Source organism: Bombus vancouverensis, chromosome 11, assembly GCF_051014615.1.
Source record: "Bombus vancouverensis nearcticus chromosome 11, iyBomVanc1_principal, whole genome shotgun sequence".
NCBI classification, from domain to species: Eukaryota; Metazoa; Arthropoda; class Insecta; order Hymenoptera; family Apidae; genus Bombus; species Bombus vancouverensis.
Window position 1 is genome coordinate 6,818,104 of NC_134921.1, and position 23,116 is coordinate 6,841,219.

Sequence of the window (23,116 nt, forward strand, 5' to 3'; positions counted from 1 at the left end):
CGTGTTTCTTGTTCTCAATTAATTTGCAACAATCGACGACACGCGTGCAGTTATCTTTCTCAATTGCAACCAAACGACGTCATGATTGTTTGGATCAACGATTAAATAACGCGTCTATTCTGTTCCTCAGAGACGAAACGAATTTTTATTTCGTTTACTATATCTGATCGTTGGAGTTGCACGTGTTGCCGTAATCACGTCTCGCTGTCGTCCTACGCGGGAAAGGAACCAACTTTTCATTCGCCAGGTCTCGCAGCTGTTCACCGGTCGCGATAACGTGGGCGACGGCGACCTCACTCAACGAAAACTTTATATTTTCGAAAGGTGAGCAAAAATCATGAATTTCTAGCCTTCGTACCACCCACGAGATGGTGGCACCCACGTTTTTCCAGGCACCTGCGCGATCATGTCGATATCCTATTGGTCAACACGGGTTGATCGATCGCTCGATACCGCCTCTGACGTAACACTACGTGTTTGAATCTCGTCTTTTCAACAGCCTGTCGTTCGATATTCAATCTCGCCTTTATTAATGTATAAACTGCTTTTATGTTCATTTATTTATTGTATGAGTTCAATCTTTTTACATAGAGAAAAAGAATAGGGATATAAAATTAAGATAGAAACGAAAGCGACGACAATTAGTGTTAGATTATTGTTAGCCTTAAAATAAGGCTAAGTAGACAAACTGCATCAGTGACTCTGAGAAAAGTAGAATTTTTCATATTGATTTAAAGATATTTGAAAGCAAACTTCAAATTCTTGTTCTCGTTTCAATTACAAAATCTTATAACTTGTACTTATAACTTTGGTATATCAATGAAATTATTGGTTGTAAATGTGTCAGAGGGTGTATTGACAGACTAAATAAGATCAACCAATAGATAAACTGTATTGAATATCAATTGAGAGATCATAACGATACAAAAATAGAATTTGAAAATTCAAAGTATATCCATATAACAATATACAATAAGTATATAATATCAAAGTATACAGTATAATACATTTTCAAGAAAAGAAAAGACGAATGATGTGATAAATTCTATCGCACATTAGCTGTAATAACTGTCGAAACATCAGACCATAATAATTCATCGCGTGTGTCGCAAGCGGAAGTAAAGAAACCGATGCCAGATCACGATCCGCTTTTGTCGAACCGCGGTACAATATGACATCGGGTTCTCATGTACTCGCCACGTCGCGTCGGTGCGACAATAAACACGCGGTTTACGGCCGCAACATCGCACATGTGTTCACGTCTACACGCGCTTACGCATTTACGTACGCGTAAAGAGCTGACTGGCGTGAGTACACAGGAAACGTGCAGCCCTATACTACCCGCATGGCTCGGAATGCACGAGAATAGAATCGCGTCCGACCATACATGTGCGTATCTTAGTCCGCGTACGAGTCTTGGTGCACAATAGCAACGACACCCACTAGTGCTCGTGCACACGATAGAATTTATGTTTGTCAGCGTGCTGGATGGATGTAGTATCAGTCGACGCGCGTATATTATAATACTCGCTTAACTACATCCTCCGTACGTACGATACATCGTACATGTACGACCATACGTGTACATTATACATCGTTGTGGAGTACACACTTGTGTGCATGAAACAGGCATGTAAGTACAATGCTCGTGTATACGATACAGGTTGTTCCTCGACCCGAGTGTACGGTGACTAGGCGGAAAGACGATTTCTTCGCGGAAAGAGATGGGAGACTGATATATTCCCGCATTGGGATCGTTTAATTAGCTAGCCGTATAATTAGGTGCTTTCTGTTTACCGATTTACGTATATGTGCCGTTGATTCACGTGCTACAAAGAGGACTTTAGCTTTCTAAAAGAAGAGCGCACGACCGTGTGATTTTCGTCGACAATCAGGAAAGTAAGACCAGCACGATTTCGACATTAATCAATGTTAAATTTCTTCGACGTCGACTTTCTTCCTTTCCCCTCGTGTATTAATATGTGTAATATGTTCCCTCCTTTGCGCAGATCGAAGCTCACCATCGACGTTGCTTTTTATGCCACCGAATCGAATTCCTACACCTTTTAACCTGACGCCCCAAGCAACGGAAGTCTTGCCGGTTCTCCCGTTTAACCGGCCTGCACATGTGTGCGCGCTGCACGTGTTTCTATCGTGCGTGTCCCGTTTGACTGGTGTGCGGGTTGATTGTGTCGCATGTGAGGTTGCTTCGTGAAGTATTATGCTCCTTCTTGGTCGTTACCTTGTCAGGAATTCAAACGGAAGCCCGACTAGTTGTGCCTAAGGTACTCTATCGTCGAGGAATCTCTTCGATTACTTTCGATCAAAACTACCACCGATCAAGATCGATTTTGCCATGTAATAACTTTGTAAATAATGCTGTAACCTAGACATTTATCGATACAGCATCAAAAGAAATTATGCATCTTAATGGAAAAGTTGTAGATATAGTATCAACAACATTTATGCTCCATTATTGAGATCTTCTTCGTGGATCTGATGACTAGATCAAATATTTTTGTTAATTAACGCTTGCATGAAATATTCATATTACATACGGTGTACGAAATTCATCGAAAGTGGCACGAGATTTTATGACTTCATTTCCAATGCAAATGATCCTCGTGGTTCGTTGATTCTTTACGTGGAATTGTTTCAATTCGAAATCAACATAGACGAAGAAGATTCAATGTCGAAATTTATTACAAAAGTCCTGATTCTTTGAAAATACTCGATTAATACTCAATTAATAAATAAACTATGGGTGCTTACGTATAGGTAAGAAATTTAAATGTGCAAAAACCACGATAGGTACTCGTTATAATATTTAGAGGACGAAGTGTAATTGCATTCATAAAAACATGAATTTGCATAAAAGGAATCGCAGTCTATTGATGTATTACTCGTGAACAATTAAAGTGGCCTTCTCTATAGACGATAGCAAATTAACAGTCAGAGATTTCACCGTGTTCCGCATGAACTTCCACACGAAGATCATATTCAGCTATACATATAGCATAAATACATACTCAGCTTCGTGTCAGGTGGTTCCTCTTTATCACACAAGCGCATCTTAGATTAGTACCAAGAAAATAATCGCAAGACAACTACCACCATCCGCAGCATATTCGCGGTTCCCATCCATCTCGCAGAAACAATAGGTCGTTCGACGAAGAAAAAGAAAGAGAGAGAGGGTTGCCGCTTTCCTTTCTCAGACGCTCGAGCCAAAGAACGACGACCGCTAAACACAGGCAAGCTTTCGAGACGCGTGATCCCGAAAGCAAGAAGAAGGGAATATTTTAGAATACAAGGTTCTAATTGGTAACGTCAATTACTTTATAAATAATAACGGATCTACAGCTTATAGGAAATTAACGTTCTTCCGGTCAGACAGCAAGATTTCTCGATGGATAAAAACGAGTGAAAGTGAGGTCTCGTAATAAAGGGTATCGGGGAAACAGAGGAAGAAAATACTGGAATGCGAAGCTTTCGAGTTGCGTGATCTCGAAAGCAAGAGTAGAAGAAAATGCGATGGAAAATAGACTAGAAACCAGTGGAAATAAGGCAAATTCGCGCGACCAGAACCATAGAAGCGGTGAATATATGTATGCAACGAAGAGTTAATTTGCCTCTCTCACGCAATTCAGGAAGGCCGTTATTCGCGAAGGACGCTTCCCACGTTATTCGCGTCAGATGTGCGCTACTGGACTCTCGCCCCGTCTAGAGGCATGGTCGAAAAACATTTTTTGAGCAGCGTTTAAACGACCAATTTAGCCCCTTAATTATACCGAAGGAAGTTTTATTTAATATTTAAGTACCGGCGATGAATCTGCAAATTGCCATTGGTATAAACGAATTTCTTGCGCAGGAATGCCGAGGATTACATTCATCGCTTCGTATTATCTTGTAAAGAGAGTAGGATTACGCTTTCTGCCTTTGAAGTGAATAATCGAGTTATACTTATGCGAAATGAAAGTACGAGTCTCATCTGAATGACCTTGCCAGTCCAATATGTTTTGACTGTAACATCTAAGATTCTTGTTATGCCGAGAGAAGGTTAAAATAGAACTCATCGACAAGTAATTTATTCATATAAATGTAATCCATATAATAGGAGTTCAATAATTTCTCCCACTACTTACTCATTTTCCGTTCACATAGTACGAACTCATAGTCCGATAATTGAATTTAATCAGGAATTCATTTAACCTACTGCCATACTAATTTTGCGCACTAAATGTTTTTATGTATACTATTTTTCCTCGCGTATATGGAAAATGCTAAACAATAGCCACTGATGGACTCACGAATTTTATAAACTTTCATTTCAAAATATATAACATAGCCTTCCTCTAAATTTGACAAACTACAATATCTCAGATCGCCTGGCGAACGACTGTGCACTCTGCAATACCATACGTACAAATAGATTAATCGGCAACTAATTGAGATTTCGTTTCAATTAATAAAATTCTGTATTATCAATTGAAAGGAACTATTTGAATTAAGATGGCAGTTAAGGAAACACTTGGGACCAGAATTCGATGAGCCTCGTCTCGGTTCGCCGAGGTCACACGAGACGGTCACGCACTACCAGTTGCAAGGTATGGGTGTCGAAACGCCTATAATGCTCCAGATGTTTGGATTTCCAGATTCTTCATTGCGCTTTATATCTCTTTATTCTGCCTAAGATTCTTATTATTCGATTTTATGTATACTGAAATTTGAAATTTTTTCAATTTTCCACATAGAAAGAAAATGGATGTTTCTCGTCAAACGATTTGGCTGTAATAAAACTCACATATCGTTTCATCATGTCCGAGAACCGAGAGATTTCGTACCGGAAATTTGAAATTCTTAAGCAATGAAAGTATCGAGCGTTTAGCACGGTCACATACTGTGCGCGCCGGAAATGCATAACACAGCGTGGTGAAAACTCGATCGCACCTTCATCATATCCTGAAATTAGTAAACAGGCTGCAAGTTCCCAGAGTTGAAAGGAACAGGTTTCACCGTGATTAGAATTCTGGCATTTGGCTAATGCTTTATGTCACCTGTTTCTTCATTACGTAAACATTTTCCCACACGATGTATTTAAAAATTTCGTATCGAGAGTCTTTTGAAAACTATTCTTTTAAGGATTTTTAATTGAATATTATTCCTCCATATCAAAGATATTCAAGTCTAATGAATTAAGCTAAATCGATTTGTTTCACATGACTGCTCGAGAACCTTTCTAAGTTACACGCGATCTGTCTGATCGAAGATTGCAGGAAGACTTCGTTGCAAGAAGACTTCGTGGCCTCGAACCAATTGCCCGTTTCTCCAACTCATACCGCGGAAATGTTCGATTTGCAGCGAAGAATTACTTCTGCTGACTCGCTTGCCGGAAACGTCGATGCCCTTATCATACCTTGTATGGAATTATTTCTTCTAAAAATCCGTGTCACGTATGCCACGACCGATTAATAAATATACTAGAAAGCTTCAAGACGAATTCGTATGATTCATGAGCGTATATAATTACACCGATATTCTCGTTTCCAGCGTGGCAATCGTTAAATGATACACGGTATAGATCCACGATCATTTCGCGCGGCTATACCTTATTTACCGTCGTCACTTATCGTGTACAGTTATCGTAGCTTGCACGAGCCTCGTTTCGATCGAAGATCAACAAATGAACTGTGATTTATTGATCGTCGTCGTAGTGTTAGTATTTCGAGATACCGTCGGATCCTGTAGTAGCAAACAGATGTCAGATATGTACGTGACAAAACGCGCGACTCAATAATCGTTTACGTGTGTTGTGACACGGGCAGCTCGTGCCAATGCATTGCAATGGATCTGCATTTTCAAACAGTAGTTTTGAAATTCCCTTGGTGAATAATCATAATCCCGGTTCATCGTCTCGTGTAATTTCCCGTAGCTTTTCGCAAACCCCGTAACGAATGATGCATGAAGTAACGGTACTCGAATATCGAGTTAATTAATTGCATCTTCGTTGCATACAACCGAAAGCAGCCATTCCTACGTTCTTGCTGATTTAGAAGAATTTGTAGTCGGTGCGTGTCTACGCAATTTTGCGTGCGGTTAGTGGACACGCATGCACACGAAACGCAATGGTTGACACGGCAAGATATGAGACTTTGTGCAAGCAAGGCAGTTGCGTGCACGCTGAAAAGTACTCGGTAGCAGAATTTAGACGCGGAGACGATTTTCAGTAATTGAGATTGTTTCTTGCGACGATTCGTGGATTTTTAGTTCATGGTTAACGGGACTAAATCATCGTAGCGCGTAGCGGTATATCAGGATAGCGTGCAGAGGATCATGCTTGAAAATGTGAAGAATATTAAAATCAAGGCATTGTACTTTAGTATTAACCTAGTGGCAATAGACTATAGATAGAAGAGTAATATAGTTCACGGAGCTTCCCGGGCAATTTTTATTTTCATCGTTACGGTTAGGTAGGCGAGAATCCGGCGGAAGTGGAAGCGATTTAGGTGTTACACTGCTGCAGTGCCGGAAATACACGGGCAGACCCTGTGGAACAAATCGAAGCTCCATTGTTCGTCGCGAAATCGCGCTTGTAAACCCGGAAGTGGGGGCTCGTTTCCGGAAGAAGGTGAAAAAATGTCTGAGAAATTGCGAATCTAATGAGACAGAAAGTGATGGTACTGTTCACCTTCCCTGTTGAAACAATTCGTACGGTACCGCTTCTAATTTCTAATGGATCGTCTCCGCCGTTTAGTCACGGTTTGATTGATAATCGCAACGAGATCGAATCGTAACGGGAGAAACGAGGAAATTCGAGTTTCGCGCGTTGTCGCTGGTGTCACTCCGCTTATTAGATTCTGTCAGGAAGATATACGAGCTGTTCCACAAAAGACATTATTCGTTCCTGGCGTCGTTTCCTCTTTCATCACGATGCTTTTACGTGTAATCATACTAAAGTGGCTTCGTTACATGAAAACGCAGGAATAACGATCCGACGTGTGTTTGCGTGCAAGGGTGGAAGGTGCAACGATCGAGCCGCTCCCTTTGTAAGGCGCGGCCCTTTAAAGGGTGTGGTGTTTGCTACACGACGATGCTACGTCTGCTCCCTTATTTCTAAGCCTCGTTTTGTAAATTTGCGTTGGTACAACGTGTCCTGTTTAATAAAAAAACAAAGCATCGTTCGTAGAGCTCACGTTAATGTATGGAGATGAACAAAAGTAGCGATACAGAATAACATCTCTTGTCTGGTAATGTTCTGTATTAATTTGTAAAAATGTGATTCTTTATGGAATTTTCTTTTATAAAATATGATTTACAAGGGTTGAAAACAGTTATGATATTAATATTGATTTTAAAACAGTAGAATTTTTATTTTACTTTAATTTCGAAGTTCATATTTTACGTAAAAATATTAATTAAAAATTGTACGTTTTACAAAACACGGGAATTTACAGAGAACTCTTATTCATCAGTGTAATCTGTAAACTTAATTCCCATTCGTATGACTGTTCTGTTTGGCGATATATACATATTACCAGCAGTTTATAATATTACACGTCTGAAGTACATAAATTATTTCCACGTAATACGTGTTAATTACAGTTGTATATGAACTTTGAACTTTCTACTAACTTTTCTGTCACAACTTTTTTCCAATTTGTCGAGTCTATATTTTACACTTTCCACGTGCGTCGTTACATAGTACGAGTACATCTTGGATGAAAGCCGCGCTGTTCGCGAACGACAGGATGATGTACGTTTTGATTCTTCGGTTACGATAGATCCGCGCGGAAAGACGATTTATACTCTCGCGGCGTCTTATTGTCAGCGAATGTTTGTCAGTGGACGATCAGAATTGTTTATCCTATGACATACTCGTCGGTCTCTTAGTCATAACTTATTCGTCATATGATATTTAACGAGCTATGTATAGCGGCGTAAACGTGACGTACGTTTAAGATAAAAAGTCTTAACAATGGAACATGACCGTATGCCTCATCTTAGAATTATCAATCATATTTGTCGAACCTGAGATGCGCCTCGAATTTCTTCCTTGGTCTTCACAGGAAGTAAAGAGATTAAGTCGAATTTCTATACGCATTGATGCACTTATCAGACAGAGAAAATTATTAAAAATAGTACTTAAAATTGAAGAAGCAAGGAAAGACTAAATGTTACTATTTACTGGTAGACATACATGTAATATATTTATTGCTATTTTTAGCGTTAATTGTTGAGTAGTGTTGGTGATTTAATTATTCCACTTTAATTTCTGTGCGATTCGACGAAATAATTTAGAGAGACAAATCAGTAGGCAGCGTATTGAAACAAATATTATTACTTAAAATAGAAAGATTTTTAGTGAAAGAAGAATTTAAGAATGCTTGATTGTATTTGTATTTAATGTAGTAGTACAAAGCAATATGTGTAATGGAACAGACACTAAAAATAATTAATGAAAGAAAGAACGCAATTCGAAGGGGTGGTTAGTCTTATTTTAGTAGCAACGACTGTGCTAACTTCTTTTTGACGATAATAGTAATTTCGTGATCTGTCAGGGGTCTCTTTATACCATTTACACGTTCGTTGCCCCTCGTTGCCCTCTGTCAACTCTGTCTGAAGAAATCGGAAAGTTCACGAAGCGTGTAATGTAAGTCAATGGTCGGATAGAATGCAAGAGGTGTTCTATATGTGCACAACCACTCCCGAATTGCCGATCCTATAAACTCGGGATCAATTAATCTATTACGTAACGTGTATACCATTCAGAGTAAGTAATTACAAACTTTTGTCGTTAATTAAACGCGCCTGGCGTAACGCTCGAATTCCTCGTGTCACTTGCAAACATTCCGTTCGAATAGTTTCAGCGTAATCTGTTTTCTTTTATAATAAATTCAAATACTTCCGCTGTGCATAATTTTTCAAAGGCATGGATTATTTCTTGACACGTTTTCAAGATAAGATGTGGTCTCAGGAACGGAAATTGGTTGTTTACTAAGTGCAGCAATATCGAGATTTAATACCTGGAGTATGACTGGACTAGTTTCGCCCGTCTTGAATAACTTTTCCTTTTTCACCTGACTTGATGGCCTAAACTGGCGAGCACTTAGGAGATTAATCGTCATTGATTAATGTATGTTCTCTGCTATCTGTAAATTTTCATTGTTATCAAAAAATATATATATGTTTTAATATGAACTATGAATAAACAATCCCAGAATATAAGTAAATAAACTCAGAAATTAAAGATAGAGAAAATACAAATCAACCTTTCATCTATTTTTCAACTTTATGATAGTCAACTATCTTATGGTACTCCAAAATTGGCACCAGTAACGATAGGCTTTCTAATTTATAATATTTCGATGTTTTATTCGTAAGATAAAATTTTAAACTGGAACTGAGAGACACTTCCTCTTTACTTTCAGAAATAACCGATACATTCGTTGAAGTGGATCTTGAAGTAATGGCGGCATCAGACAGCTTCGCGATGAAAGCAACACTCCTGGGAATGAAGAACTCATCGAAGAACTATCTCCTGAACTAGATGCCGTCGGCAAATCTTGTTATAGTGGATGCCGCGGGATATGCAATCGAGATATCCCGCGGTGCTTCTTTCGATCCACTTAAAATTTTTTGGGCCCCGTTACTCCGGTTTTCTTGCGCTACTTGCATCAGGAGAATGCTCGCGTAACAGACTACTCGTACTTCGTATACGAAACACTTACTCTTCCTAAGAACATCTCGTAAAAGTACTTTAATTTCTTAAACATATGTATTTTTAATTTTATATTTGGTACAAGTTTTGGGAAATTTCCCTGTTCTCTTTGTTTCCTTATTATATCTTAAGCGTAATTATATTGAATTTAGGTATTTACAGTATTTATTACTCGGATAAGTCATTAAAAAATTAAGTCGTTCGGAAAAACGATCCAAGGATCTTCAATGAATAGAAAAATTATCGGTGGACACGATTAGTAAACAATTTTGTTTCATCATGATCTTGCCCAATTATCTCGGCGCGTGTTAAACCTTAACAAACAATATGACGTTATCGGGTTAGTGTACAGTTGCAGATGCAGAAAACAACACCCATGGGAAAGGACACGAACTCGTCGATGACCATGGGGAAAGAGTCCACTTGATGTTGGGGGTCCCTTTGAATGCATGCAGCACGGCACGGTCCCGGAAATCAGTCCCGTCACGCAGGCCGGAAACTGGACGATGCCACGTTGCTGGATTGACATTAAATCCCATCAACCATTCTCTCTGTTCAAAGCAATTACTCATTCCATGTTAACGTATTACAAATTACAAATTAAGCTTGATTTTCGTGATCCGCTTAATAGATCATCTAATCTAAAAACGCAAATTTCTAAAAATATTCGTATAACACACTAACTATAAATCACCATTACATATATAAGGTATATATCGTCCATTTCTCCATTCTCAAGAATTTTTTCTCCAGTATCAAAGCTCAGAGAAGTCTCATCGATACTTCTCTCTTCCCAGATTTCTCTTCGAACTGCACGAATGAAGGATGAAATTGGTCCATCAAAATCGAATTCCACATCGACTGCATATAATATGGTGCTTTGTCGGCTCGCTTCCGCCACAGGTCCCGTAGTCTGAAATTTAAAGATCCTCAAGGGTAACATTATTTTCAGGTCGTAACACTCGGTTTAAGACGATATTCGGTTTCGGTACCGACGAACAGGTTCGCCTTGCAAGGTGAGATGCGTGCTTCTCCCGTTCTTTCATTCTCTTCCACCTTCTCCGTCTGACCATTTTCGTCTCCTACCTATACAACCCTGTACATTCGTCAACGTGTTCTTTCCAACAGTGTGGGTACACGTACGCGCGTGTGCAGGTGCACGATGGGCGTACGCCGTGCAGCTTGCAAAGAATTGCACACGAAGGAAGAGACTCGCCTGTGGGAAAGTAACGCAACACCATGAGAGCCAGCGACCTGGACCGCTGCTGCCAAACTCCCATAGCGGCGTATGCATGCCATAGCAGCGTGCTCGTGGTGCTGGACGTGCTTGTTGCGTGCACGAGGATAAAGTGGCTGACCACCGTGGTTCCGATATGCTCTCTGACTTCGTTCTAACCGAGTTCCCGTCCCTGGTAAGCTTGTTCCTGCTGTATGAATTGGTAAAAACATTTTCATTCATTGAATATCGACCTCGGACTATAGTTTAGCAGAGGTACTATTAGAATCTTAATTCCTACTGATTGACAATTTCCGAATTGTAAATACATGTATGTATGTATTGCATCTTAAGAACTTGTATTTTGGTATCTTTCATTCATCTTATTTAGATTTGGGGTTATAGTTTAACATAAATAGTATAATGATGTAACATGATATGATACAAAATATTATTTCAAATTACAGCTACGATATACATATAAACATCTTTTTGTGTCTCATAGGAAGGATTTTTGTTTTCTATAGTGCAATGTTCCTTCAGCCAAGACTTCTGAATTTTTCTTAGTGATTTATGAGGATTTAAACGTCTCATAAGCGATTCACGATAATTTTATTTTCTAAAATTTGGAACATTCTAAGCCTGGAAGAGATCCGAGTCATGGCACGATGACGAGCTGCATCTATGATAAATGAGCGAATCGAAAGTCGCACTCGAGTGCTCCTTTCGCATGACATACAAGTTTCAGAGTTATCTGCCGATTGCAGCTGCGACGGGAGTGATCTAGTTGCCGTAGCTAATTGAATTTTCTCCTTGAGATCGTCGCGAACGAAGCCAGACAGCCGAGGGAAATGCTTCTCACAGGAGGCTCGTTGTTCGCGACAAAAGGCAAGAGTGTTACACCAGGGAATCGCGATATCACGCGTGGCTGAGACTCCACGGCTTTCACGTTGCGATATATTTACTCGACGTTCCTCTACTTAAGGGTTGAGATGTCTATAAAATCCTTCTGATGGTACCGACAGTAGTATCAGAATGTTTTACGCTCTTCACGGGTCTTCGACCTCCAACGTGAAAAAAACACAATTATAATAGAAAGGGAGTGTTGTCTGTTGATCATAATTTATTTAATCTACCTATAAATCATAGAATTACTTGGTAAATGGTTGAGTAGTCTATTAACTATAGCTTCAAATTTGATAAATAGAGACTATCAATTTCAAAATTCTTATTCAGATATTTTTAATACCTGTATAACCATATCATATCTACTTTAAATAACTCGACCACCCCATAGAACATCCCTTGCAAGGTAAAACCCACGCAGGTATAATGATACGCTTCCTATTCGTCTTTTCTACGTTTCAACATGCAACCTGCACCCTACCCAAGGACCAATCGGTTCTGCTCATGTTGATTCTTTTCGCAGTCTTTGTGAACGAGCGAAGTGGCACTCACGAACAAACGTGTGAAGCATTTTCACCTGTTCAAAGGCGATACTTGTGGAATCCGTAGGATCTCAGACGAAAGAGAAGCTCCGCGTTACGTCGCGAGAGAAATCAGTAAAAAGATTATCACTGGTAAGAAGGAAATTGCCCTAGTCGTTTCCGGAATGAAAGCAAACGCATAACTTTCTTTCGTCTTCTGCTCGAGGGATCGCGTTTATTCAATTTAGATCGTATCTAGAACACTGGAAAATGAAATGTTTTTCAATCGAGTCTTAATCTAGGAAATAATCATAGGTTTTTCATAAGTGTAGACATTTCTGTCTAAGCTACAGACATTTTCGTAGTTGTACTCCTACGTGAAGAACAATCGTTTTTCTTCGAAGAAATTAACACGAAATTTTTTCCCTCGATGTATAATCGACGCCCATACATTCATGGATTTTATGTGATTACGTAGGAAGTACTACTTCTCGTCTTTATGTAATTCTTTTTCTGTTTCGTCAATATAGGCACCGTCGCATGACTAAAATATCGCCTTCTATAAAGGGAAGACGAAACTTCTGTATCGAAGATAACTCGTTGTCACGGTCGATTTAACTTGCGAGTCGCGAGTATCGCGTAGGAGTTTATCAGAAAGCAGCCTCTTACCAACGTTCTACATTTTCCCTAAAAGAAGATTGCCTTAAAAAGTTCACTTATCAACAATTATAATAGAAGCGCATATTTAATATTATCGACATTATTAAACATCTCCCTGCATTACTTATTCCGAAAAGCTCGTTTAGAATTCATGACGTTCTTTGAAAAAATCTGATAATAACTTCGTATAGTCGTGATTTACTATCGGTCTATGCTTTCTGAATTTTCTGTACGTGAAACAACGAAGACGAGATGACTGGGCGTGTGTATTCGCGGTAACCATTAGCAGCTAGACTGCATTTTTTCAGAATCTCGAAAGTCGCGCGTGACGTCCATTAGTAGGTAGAACTTGTTCCAAAGACATTTGTAATTTACTTTCTTAGGAAGCTACTTGACGCGTTTACGGAATTTCAATCATCATTTAAGGCGTCACATGTCACGGGTTGAATTACTTCTCACCCTATGATCGTCTCAGTAATAAATTGGAAACACCTTGTACCCACGTACTCCCAAACCTATACGAAATATAAAATACTATACTCTTCCCTTTTATTACGTCGATATTCAAATTTCATCACGTATGTTGTTCCTTATAATAAACATGCTCGTTAAGCCGACAGAAAGAAAGAATAGCTTACAAATTAGAAATCTTGTTGTACAATTTTATTTATTTCAATACAATTTTCATTTAAAAATCAATTTATTAATCTTTAGCAGATTTAGTGTACTTTCTGGATTGAATTTTAGTAGAATTAAATTGAATTTTAATAAAGTCTTTTTGATCTTTTTTTTACACAATGAATTTTTTGATAACTTTGTTAAAACTTTATAGAATCATAATTATTAACAGACAATGAGATTCGTATATATTTTTGTGAATACAACTAAACAGGTAAAACCTACGTAGAGATTTGTTTTATCTAGGTATTAAACATATCATGACGAGTACTATACTTTAGATATTTTACATATTTTTGCATACTATCTGCACTCTGTAAATTTTTTCCCTTTTTCCCGCAGAGCCGTGTGGACCCAATTACCAACGTAAATGTTTACAAACATAATAGAAGAGTTACATTTGCTTCTATATGATTCAAATTTATTTCGCATCAACTCACTCCTTTTTTAATATATGCACCCCAAAAGTGATGATGGCGAAGGATCAGTGAAACGAGACGAAAGCAAAGAAGGAATTAAACCCCGGACATCCTCCTAGCTTACAAATGAACGCCTACTCGTTGCTGAAAAGTTGCAAGCTTTGAGAGAAACAGAGATAGAATGAAAAGAGAGAGAAGATACTCTTCGTGGACATACGACCGTACGGTAACGAGATTCACGCCCCCGCACCAACACAGCGATAGAAAGTCGCGCGCATAGAACGTTCGGCGGGTCTCGTGCACTCGCAGGAAGGTCGTTTTCTTTCCTCTACGCCTCGTAGGCTTACTACGCCGACTTTACACGACGCGACTGCTCACGCGTCCCTTTCAGTCGTAGCGCAGCGCTCGTGGCGTGTGGAACGTCGTGCAGACGGGTGATTTCAACGCTGGACGAGGCGTCTCGTTCTTTGCTCGTTCAAGCATCGCGCGACGCGTCTCTTATTCTTATATTAAATCCATCAAAATCATTAAAGGACTAAAAACATAAGTAAGAATAATAATTCGTGTCACAGTGAATCATCGAGATAATTACGTGGATTCGAGGAAGGAGAAGCTTGTTCCACGAGGATTCGTCGAGTGACTTTGTATTTTTGGAAGATTTCCAACAACAGAAACTGGAAGATTTAATAGGGACTGTCTAGATAATGTGTTATTAATCGTTGAACAATATTTGGGAGTAATTTGTTTAACAGTGTCGTAAGGTGTAATTATTATCGGATGCACTCAATGCCACTTGTTCGCCAAGTGTAAACATGATTCCCGCGCATTGACGTATGCACCGGACTGCGAGTGCGGGCTGCACTCAGCTGTGAATTGGTAAAAAGTAAGTATCCATGTGAATATTCATGACTGTATCGCGTGATAACGTTATCGATACCGTCTGTCCTTTTCCGTAACACGTGACATTTGAATGAACATATCCCTCGTGTGTGTGTGTATGTGTGTGGATATATATGAGCTTCGCGGCACGCTTTTAATTAAAAGGAAATAATTAATACGGCTGATTTTGTAATATATTTAATTCAATAGATACGAATGGTCTTCCATACATGGCCCGAAGTATCGAGCGTCGATGTTTAGAATGGCTGTTTATTATTAATGAGAAAAATACAGTTAACGCTGTGAGAATGGTTACCAGTTTTTTCTTGAGCTACCTTGTTATGAAAACATTTAACAATCGGACCACGTACAGCTACCTCTTGGATGCGCATCGTGCTTCTCGCGAATGTTTAAGCTTTCGAACTTCTGGCACGCAGCTGCGTCGCCCCTTAAGCTGTTTATGTGATATTCAAGGGCTTTCCTTCTTTTGTCTGTCTCTCGTTGCCCGACGAAATTACGTCGATGCTAGTTTTTTTTCTAGTAACATGTACCAGGCACAGCTCGGTAATCATCTACAGTCTCGTCGATAATTATCAAACGTCCTTCACTACGGTTGTTTCCCCTCTTCGTAGCCTTGAAGAGAGAGGCCGAAGAAGCTATCAGCTACATTAACTTTTTATCCTAAATAGATGTCACGTATACATTACCCTATCTTAAGTAGCACCAAAGATAGCATAAAATTAGATCAACCTGTTTTCAGGATTCTTGTTAATCCTCGCTTCTAACCGACCCGTAAACTAGTTTCCTCTCCGTTATTGGATTAATTATCACAATGAAAGGCACAATTAAATGATACAACAATAAGCATTACAATGTACAATTGGAAATTGCTTCTTGGAATATTATTTGAATGAAATTATTCAATTTTACATGTTGAAAGGAGATTCAAATTCAAACGCATAGTTAAATCAGCATTTAATTTCATCTGCGTGATACTTAATGTTATTGGATGTAATTGAACTGCAGGATCCAGTCAATAGATTATTAGACTAAATCGCCAGATGCAATTGATCAATTATGTTTTCTGAAAATTCCTCAGTTTGTTTCTTAAGTTCAATCAGCCTTCTTTTCTTCAATTTATTTTCTAATCTTTTATGAATCTGATTTCTGGTATTCCTTAAGAGCAGAATATATTGATTTATGTTTAATTTTACGTATCCGAAATAATTCACTTTTCACAGATAAACATTTTTAGACTTTGTCTCGATAAAGTCTATCAGTTGTTTGGCTTCTAGATGTGTAGTTCGATCTAACAGTTTTATATTTTGAGCAAAACTAAAGGAAACAACCGAATTTCGATTTCAGGTGAGATCAAAGAGGGATGCTGAAGCACGTGTCAGTCTCGCCGTGGCGAGGGCGAGCAGATAGCGTGAGCCTGGCTTCGAGCGGGGGTGCGAGTAGCTGCGGAAGCGGAAGTCCTACCCCTGGACACACACCACCGCCATCAAGGGCATCTTCGTGCGCTTCGCTTGCGCCCTTAACCGCCCTTTCGAGCTTTTCTCCCGCCGACGCAACTCCACAGCAGGTAAGTCCATCAAATTACATACAATTCTTCCCTTTTCACACCGATCTCAATTGTCCCGATCAAAATAAGGTTGATCGAACCTTTTGTTCGTAATCAAATGAGGATTAAATCGAACAAAAGATCATGCTAGATGAAAAAAGTCGCGCATGAAGCAAAAAGAAAGGTTGAACGCGCCGCGGGAGGGTACAAAAAGCAATGACGTGGTTGCTTAATGAAGCAAACGAGGAGAACAAAACGTTATCCGTGACAGGCGTTAAAACGGTTTCATGAAAACGAGAACAAAACGATTCCCTGCACTTATTAACAGCTGGACCACGTGTGTCCTTGTCCGTTCGCGCTAATGGGATTCATCGGCGGTACGTGTGTTTAATCCACGATTATTTCTGACGTAGTCATTCGCTTGATTACTATCCCGCCAAAAATAGTCGCGATTATTTTCGATTGAGTAAACAGCATTCGTGATAAAATTATCAATTGATTAAAATTATCAGTTATATTCGAAATTATTACGTCATACGAAATTTCCATTGCGTTAATCGATTCAAGATATTCCAAGATATTTCATTGGTTTTATTTGAACGTTGACAGAAGTCAGGTTTGAGATGAGGGTGAATTTCTCACGAACCAAATGTCCCCAAGTTCGTCAAGCAGCAACTGCACGCGGCTCGGTTTGGCATCCCTTTTTGCACGAACAGAAACATGACTCTCCGGAGGCCCTTGATCCCAGCAAGATGCTTAGGGTAGCCAGTTTAGTCCAACATCTGCGAGGAAATGGAGGACACAACTCAAACCATTTGAATATTCAAGTAAAATTTCTAGCGAATATACTGGTAGTTTCTTCGTGGCGTGTAGTGTAAAATTTCGATCGAGCCAGGTTAATTGGCATTAAAGTCGATTACTCGCATACCTCGCATATCATCGTCAATACCGCCGGTATCGTTAGTGTCGACCGGCTCAGTCAATAAAAATTAGGGTCATCGCATTTAATACAATGCGAACTTTGCATTATTGCCGGTCAACACCCCAGTTTCTCTAGATATTAACTACACGATTGTTGAATACATAGTTACATTGCTGAGTTTTCATTGTATTTGCGTTTGCCTGGCCCGTTTCACACGAGGCTGCGCCAAAGGTCGTTACAAAACAGCTGGATTCTTCCGTTAACTTCTTCGAGAAACCAACTGTGTATGAGCATCCTGGTCACTGATTTGTGAATATTTTTATGGTGGGTTAGTCATCTCAAATTTCACGAATCTAGTTCTACTCTTTCAGGAGAAACCATTAACGCCCCCGATTTACATCTCCAATTCTTTATTTTTCACTTCCTCTATTAAACTTCTACGAGAGTAAACAATTTTTTTCGCCAAATTTCTCAATTACCTAAATACGTTGATTAAATCTTAATTTTTTACGAATTTTTTACTAAATTTTAATTTTTGACTTTCGTATAGTTCAGTTAACAGTCTTGTGACTCTAAAAACAAATTCATTAAGGATAGTTTCATGAACTCGTAGAAAACCTGTCATCGTTTTCTTTTTTTCAAAGAAAGAAGATATATATCACCCTTAAGGTTGAAGTTTTTTTTCTTTCGGTGTCTTCCGATGGGCGAAGTTCATCTTCGTCGTACGTCCCGCAGTTTTTGTTCATGGAACCAGGAATTCTCTGTGAGAACCCCGCATGCCAAGGCATCGCACATTGCGGCCAACTCACAATGTGAAGTGAAAAACTATACATACCGCCGTAACCCTGATGGATCCACTTAATCGCACTTGCTCCCTGCCTACCGACCTTCGTTCCTTAGTAGGTTGCCAGGAATGAACCGGAGAAACGACTATGTTACGAACAATCAGCTTGTTGCGATTTGCGACATGAAAAACTTTGAAAAGTAGGAACTTTCTCTCCGAACGAAGTAGTCCAGAAGATACAAAAGATGTTACAAAATATTTAATTCATAATTAACCACAAGAATTTTCGAAATAATCTAACAGCAAAGGAGATCAAGAGTTTTCCTTGGTGAAACTGCTAATCTTTAAATTCAATTTTCTCATTCCTCATATAAAAGTGACTTAAAAAATTTGCAAGGAAAGTTCTCTGAAAGATAGCGTGAAGCTAAATTTGGTAAGAAATGATATGGCTAAGAGCGACGGAATGTTCCTCAATAGAAAACGAAAAATAAATAGCGTGCTCCATTTTGAATATAGAATGACAGTCCGAAAAGTCGGCGCCGTATGGATTACAGCGTAATCGCTGGTGGTAGCTTGTCACGATAGCAAACTATTCTGTCTCTCTGATAGCAGTTGTACTTTGATACGCGTTCGACTGCAATTTGTTTTCGTTGAATCATTTTTATGTCACTTGACACAAATAGGGACTTTTTGTACTTCTCTTTTTATGATCATTTGTATTTTACAGTAGCTCTTTTTTTATATTTTTGTAAAAGTTAATGTGTTAGAGTCCTATTTTAATTTCCATGCAGCGCGACCAGACACATTATCGTGCTTGCGATAAGATAAAGAACCCGCGGAAGCACCACGATCTTACTATTCCCTTGCTGGTCGAGAAAAAGTCTGGAAACCGGTATGAAATAAAATGTATTCTGGTCAAAGCTTTCTTTTTGTGTTAACTAACTGTAGGAAGATCAACAACGATACTATTGCGGCTTTCAGAATACCACACAATTTTACGTAACTGGGACGAAAAGTGAAAAATCGTCACTCGCGTCCAATGATCTTGATAATGTCAATGTCTTCTCGTAGACATTCCATTACCATATTAAATGCTATCATTACACACCATGAGCACGTAAAACCACTAACATTTGCATTTATTCAAACAAAAATTTGTTGCTTCTTTTATCTCTTCAATTTTTGTATGTTAAATCATCTCTAATCTATTCCGTTAGTTTATGACGATTCGATATAGTATTCGTTTTACTGTTAATGGAATACATCGTTAGATACTTCGAAACAAATTACTATACTCTATTACACACATTTACGAGATAATGGAATAATTTTGCTTTTTCTTAGAACACTAATTCTGATTACCATACTCACTTCTTCTTTTGTACTACATGTTCGTTTTACATAAATTTTCCACGATATCCTTCGTGTGAACTGTCGGTTATAAATATTAGAACATCTGCACAATATATAGAGAAATTAGCAAATATTACTGAAAAATTGTACATTCTCTTTTCCAATGTTTTAATTTTGGATCAAATAGGATAATCAAATGACTTGCAATTTGCCAAATTTATCTTTATTTATCGATCAAATTAATCAAATTTTATTTGTCGAATTTATTTAAAACTGTTTCTACTATGCAGAAGAATTTGTTAATACTAATAACTTGCAATTTGTCACATGTAAAGTTTCACTAAAAATATTAAATATTTGCTCGTACAAGAGTCGAATTAAAAACCGCAAAATTCACGTAAAGGAAATTCCATGCTGCAGAATCTGGATCATCTCGATGATCGATGATCGATCATCCTACCGCTATACGCACGAAATCACGTTCCATGTACCTTCTCATTCCGTCTCTGGATGCCGGACTTGTCTCGCGTTCTCGGACCTCGCAACATCCGGCGCGGCGGCCCGTAGTTCCGGCTTTCTTGTCTACGTGTATCTTTTATTTGAACCGGTCTTGATAAAACGTACTACCCGTTGTTCCATCAGAATGTTAGGCTTTTATCTGTCGATCGATCGACCTTCACTCTTGTGACGGTTTACTCTTACAACTTCTGTCTGCATAATTTTGCTACATTACAATGGCCCTCGTCATGAAACCAATATGCTAGAAGAGATTTCATAATAGCTTTTTTTTTTGGTTGCAGAAGGTCAATGGAGATGCTTAACCCTTTCATTGTTACAGGTGGCTATAATTTTCCATTATAAGATTATGTCCATTATGAGTTTTGACATTTCAAGAATGGTTGTACGCATACGTTCACCTTTCCCTATTGAATTTTTATTAGGTTTCAATGTGAAGTATTATTTACCATCAGATACATTAATCATCTCATTAATTTGCTGCAATTTGATTTTTATTCAGTTGTATTAAAACTATAGTTCAGTACAGTTGTTTAGAAAAATGGAAATGTAGCAATGTTTCTTTATAAAGAAGTAAAATTTGTACAACCTTTGGTATATAAAGTAGGATCATAAACATTCATTACGAGATATTTATAGTTTTAATAAAATCATAATTTAGTTTAGTTTCTTGGAACTACAAAAATATAGTATTATTGTATAATAGTACAATATAATAATGGGTTAGTAGTAGTATATCAAGGATGTCAATCATTATCCCAATCTTCTGAAATTAGATTTCTATTCACTTCAATCCAATGCAGAGTTTCGAAAATATAAAAATATTTTTTCACACCATTCAGTATAAATTAATCTCACTTTTATCATTAGAACAGAAGTTAGCTGTCTCAACGAATTTCTTAGCACTTCTCGACACGTAACAGCATTGTCTCCGAAACAATATTAGAATAGTCCTTGCGCAACCAGATTTCCAAGCGGCGGACAATAAGAAAAGAACAAGTTTGTGAACGAACCAGGAAAGTCCGTGCTGCAAGCCGTGGTATTTTCGCTTCCTGCTCCGATTCCGTCATCGACGGCTCACGAAACCTGGGGGCGCAATCGTAATAAATTATTGGCCGCATTAATTATCATGCGTTGGTGCACCCGCATGACGGCGACACGGTAAACCAGAATTTCAAAAGGAAATCTCTTCGTATTTTTAGCTTGAAGAACTTTTTCTTTTTTATGAAGCCTGTAGAAAGAGTCAGAATACCCCATAATCAGGATACAAACGATCCAGGGTTTCTTGACCGGTTTCAAGGATGCTTCTCCTATAAAACGCACCACATAATCGTCAGAGTTATGTCTGCTATGGAGGCATCTCTTTTATATATCCGCTACGGGCAGAACGTGGCTCGAATTCACACGATTAGGCTACGAAACTGGAGTTATAGTATACTCAGTATACTAAGAGGGGTTGCTCCACGTTCTACGGTATCCGTTGATTTATTATCATGCTAATGACTTTATGGAACGCTGCCTGTTATGTAACAGTATTAAGTGGCGCTTTCCAACGACGAGGGAATGCCATTACGTCACGGTGTAGCGCAAAGGAAACCGTAATTGGTGCACCGATAGATTCTTATTAGGTATTATTGTACAATAAATAGAAGATTTTATCTTTATCGATCAACCCTTTAGATGTAATTTTGGAAGCATTTGACAGATATTTAGAGGGTTATTTAAAGAACGCACGAGCCACGAGAACATTCTGTTCTTCTTCTGTCCCTTCGCTGATAATTATAGGTTATTATCCGCTTCTGTTCTCTCGTAAGAGGAACGACTCGCGAGATGAACTCTTCTTCTTGGAGCGCAACGGGGACATGAGATTTTTAAGCGAGTGCTGCCTCTTAAGTAAACACGCGTGGACCTAACAAAAACATCGTTGACATGTGTGACGTGAAAAATATCGAGGCTAACATCTCTTCCAGTGTTTTATGACTGGATTAAAACTCACTTACGCCAGTTTTTACCTCTGTCAGATATCTATTTGGTCGTTTTGCTTATTTTCATAGCGAGTTCTTTTAAGAAACCAGATGTATACTCGCGAGATTCGGCAAATCTGTGGATCGTACATCGTTGACAGAACAAATCCAGAGATAATTTGGAACAGGAAAAGGTTTGAGCGATTAGATACCGGAATTCTTGTGTAATCGCGGTTCGTCTTTCTCATACACGCGTTTTCTTATGATAAAGTTCAGTTTTCATTCGCAGTTAGCAAGTAAGAAAGAGCGAGACTTCCGTCATCTTACAATAAATACCGAGAATCGGTGATTCGGCTTCCGTTGTGATAACAAGTTAGCGGCTATCGATCATCGAATATAAATAACACCGTTTCTCTTTCCATTTATCTGCAGTTTCAGACTCCCGGTGTTGCCCTTATCTGTGCCGTTCACCCGTTTTTCCCAGAACCGCTCGTGTATCGGCAGAAAGAAAAAAATCTGAAGATTGGCGCCAGAAGAATTACATGGCTGGTCTTTAAGAAGCTCGTGGTTCGTTCTAATTTGAACGCGTATCCTAGGATTTTAGAAATACTGTGTTTCTTCAATACTGTTATGATTATCGCCTAATATAGTCGAAGAAAAATAGGAAATTCAGTTAGAAGATTCATAAACAAAGAAACGTTCTAAAATTATAATTCAAGTGATATTATTAACAATGCCATTTCTTATTTCGATAAAGAATTGATCTTAGGGGTGAAAACGTCATTCTAAAGAAATCATACAATGTATGATTTTATGGCTTTTCATCCTCTACAATGTGGTTGTTTAGAATTTTCCAAAGATACTATCTTTCTCAAATCTTTAAGAGCGTATCTTTCTACATTAAGTTTATTGAAATTTCATTGCGAATGAAGCGGAAATTACTTTTCATTACCGATCTAATATTAATTACAGTAGCATTGAAAGGAACTCTCGTGTGCGAAAAGTCCTTGTAAGGACCA

The 23,116-nt window shown here is 38.6% G+C and overlaps 1 protein-coding gene across 3 annotated transcripts in view; it reads left to right on the top strand.

The window, feature by feature from the left end:
• Positions 1-9,849: 9,849 nt before the first annotated feature.
• The window catches only part of rau (RA domain-containing protein rau), a 40,126-nt gene continuing 26,859 nt past the window's right edge, over positions 9,850-23,116 (top strand). Inside the window, exons 1-3 of one of the 3 annotated variants that reach the window (XM_076622610.1) lie at positions 9,850-10,731; positions 10,844-11,127; positions 16,360-16,579. In XM_076622610.1, the coding sequence (XP_076478725.1) occupies positions 16,376-16,579 (204 nt within the window). In that variant the 5' untranslated portion in view covers positions 9,850-10,731; positions 10,844-11,127; positions 16,360-16,375. Of the gene's footprint in view, positions 11,128-14,473; positions 14,999-16,359; positions 16,580-23,116 lie in introns of those variants that run through there. The other 2 variants (XM_076622609.1, XM_033350105.2) reach the window with 2 other exon arrangements.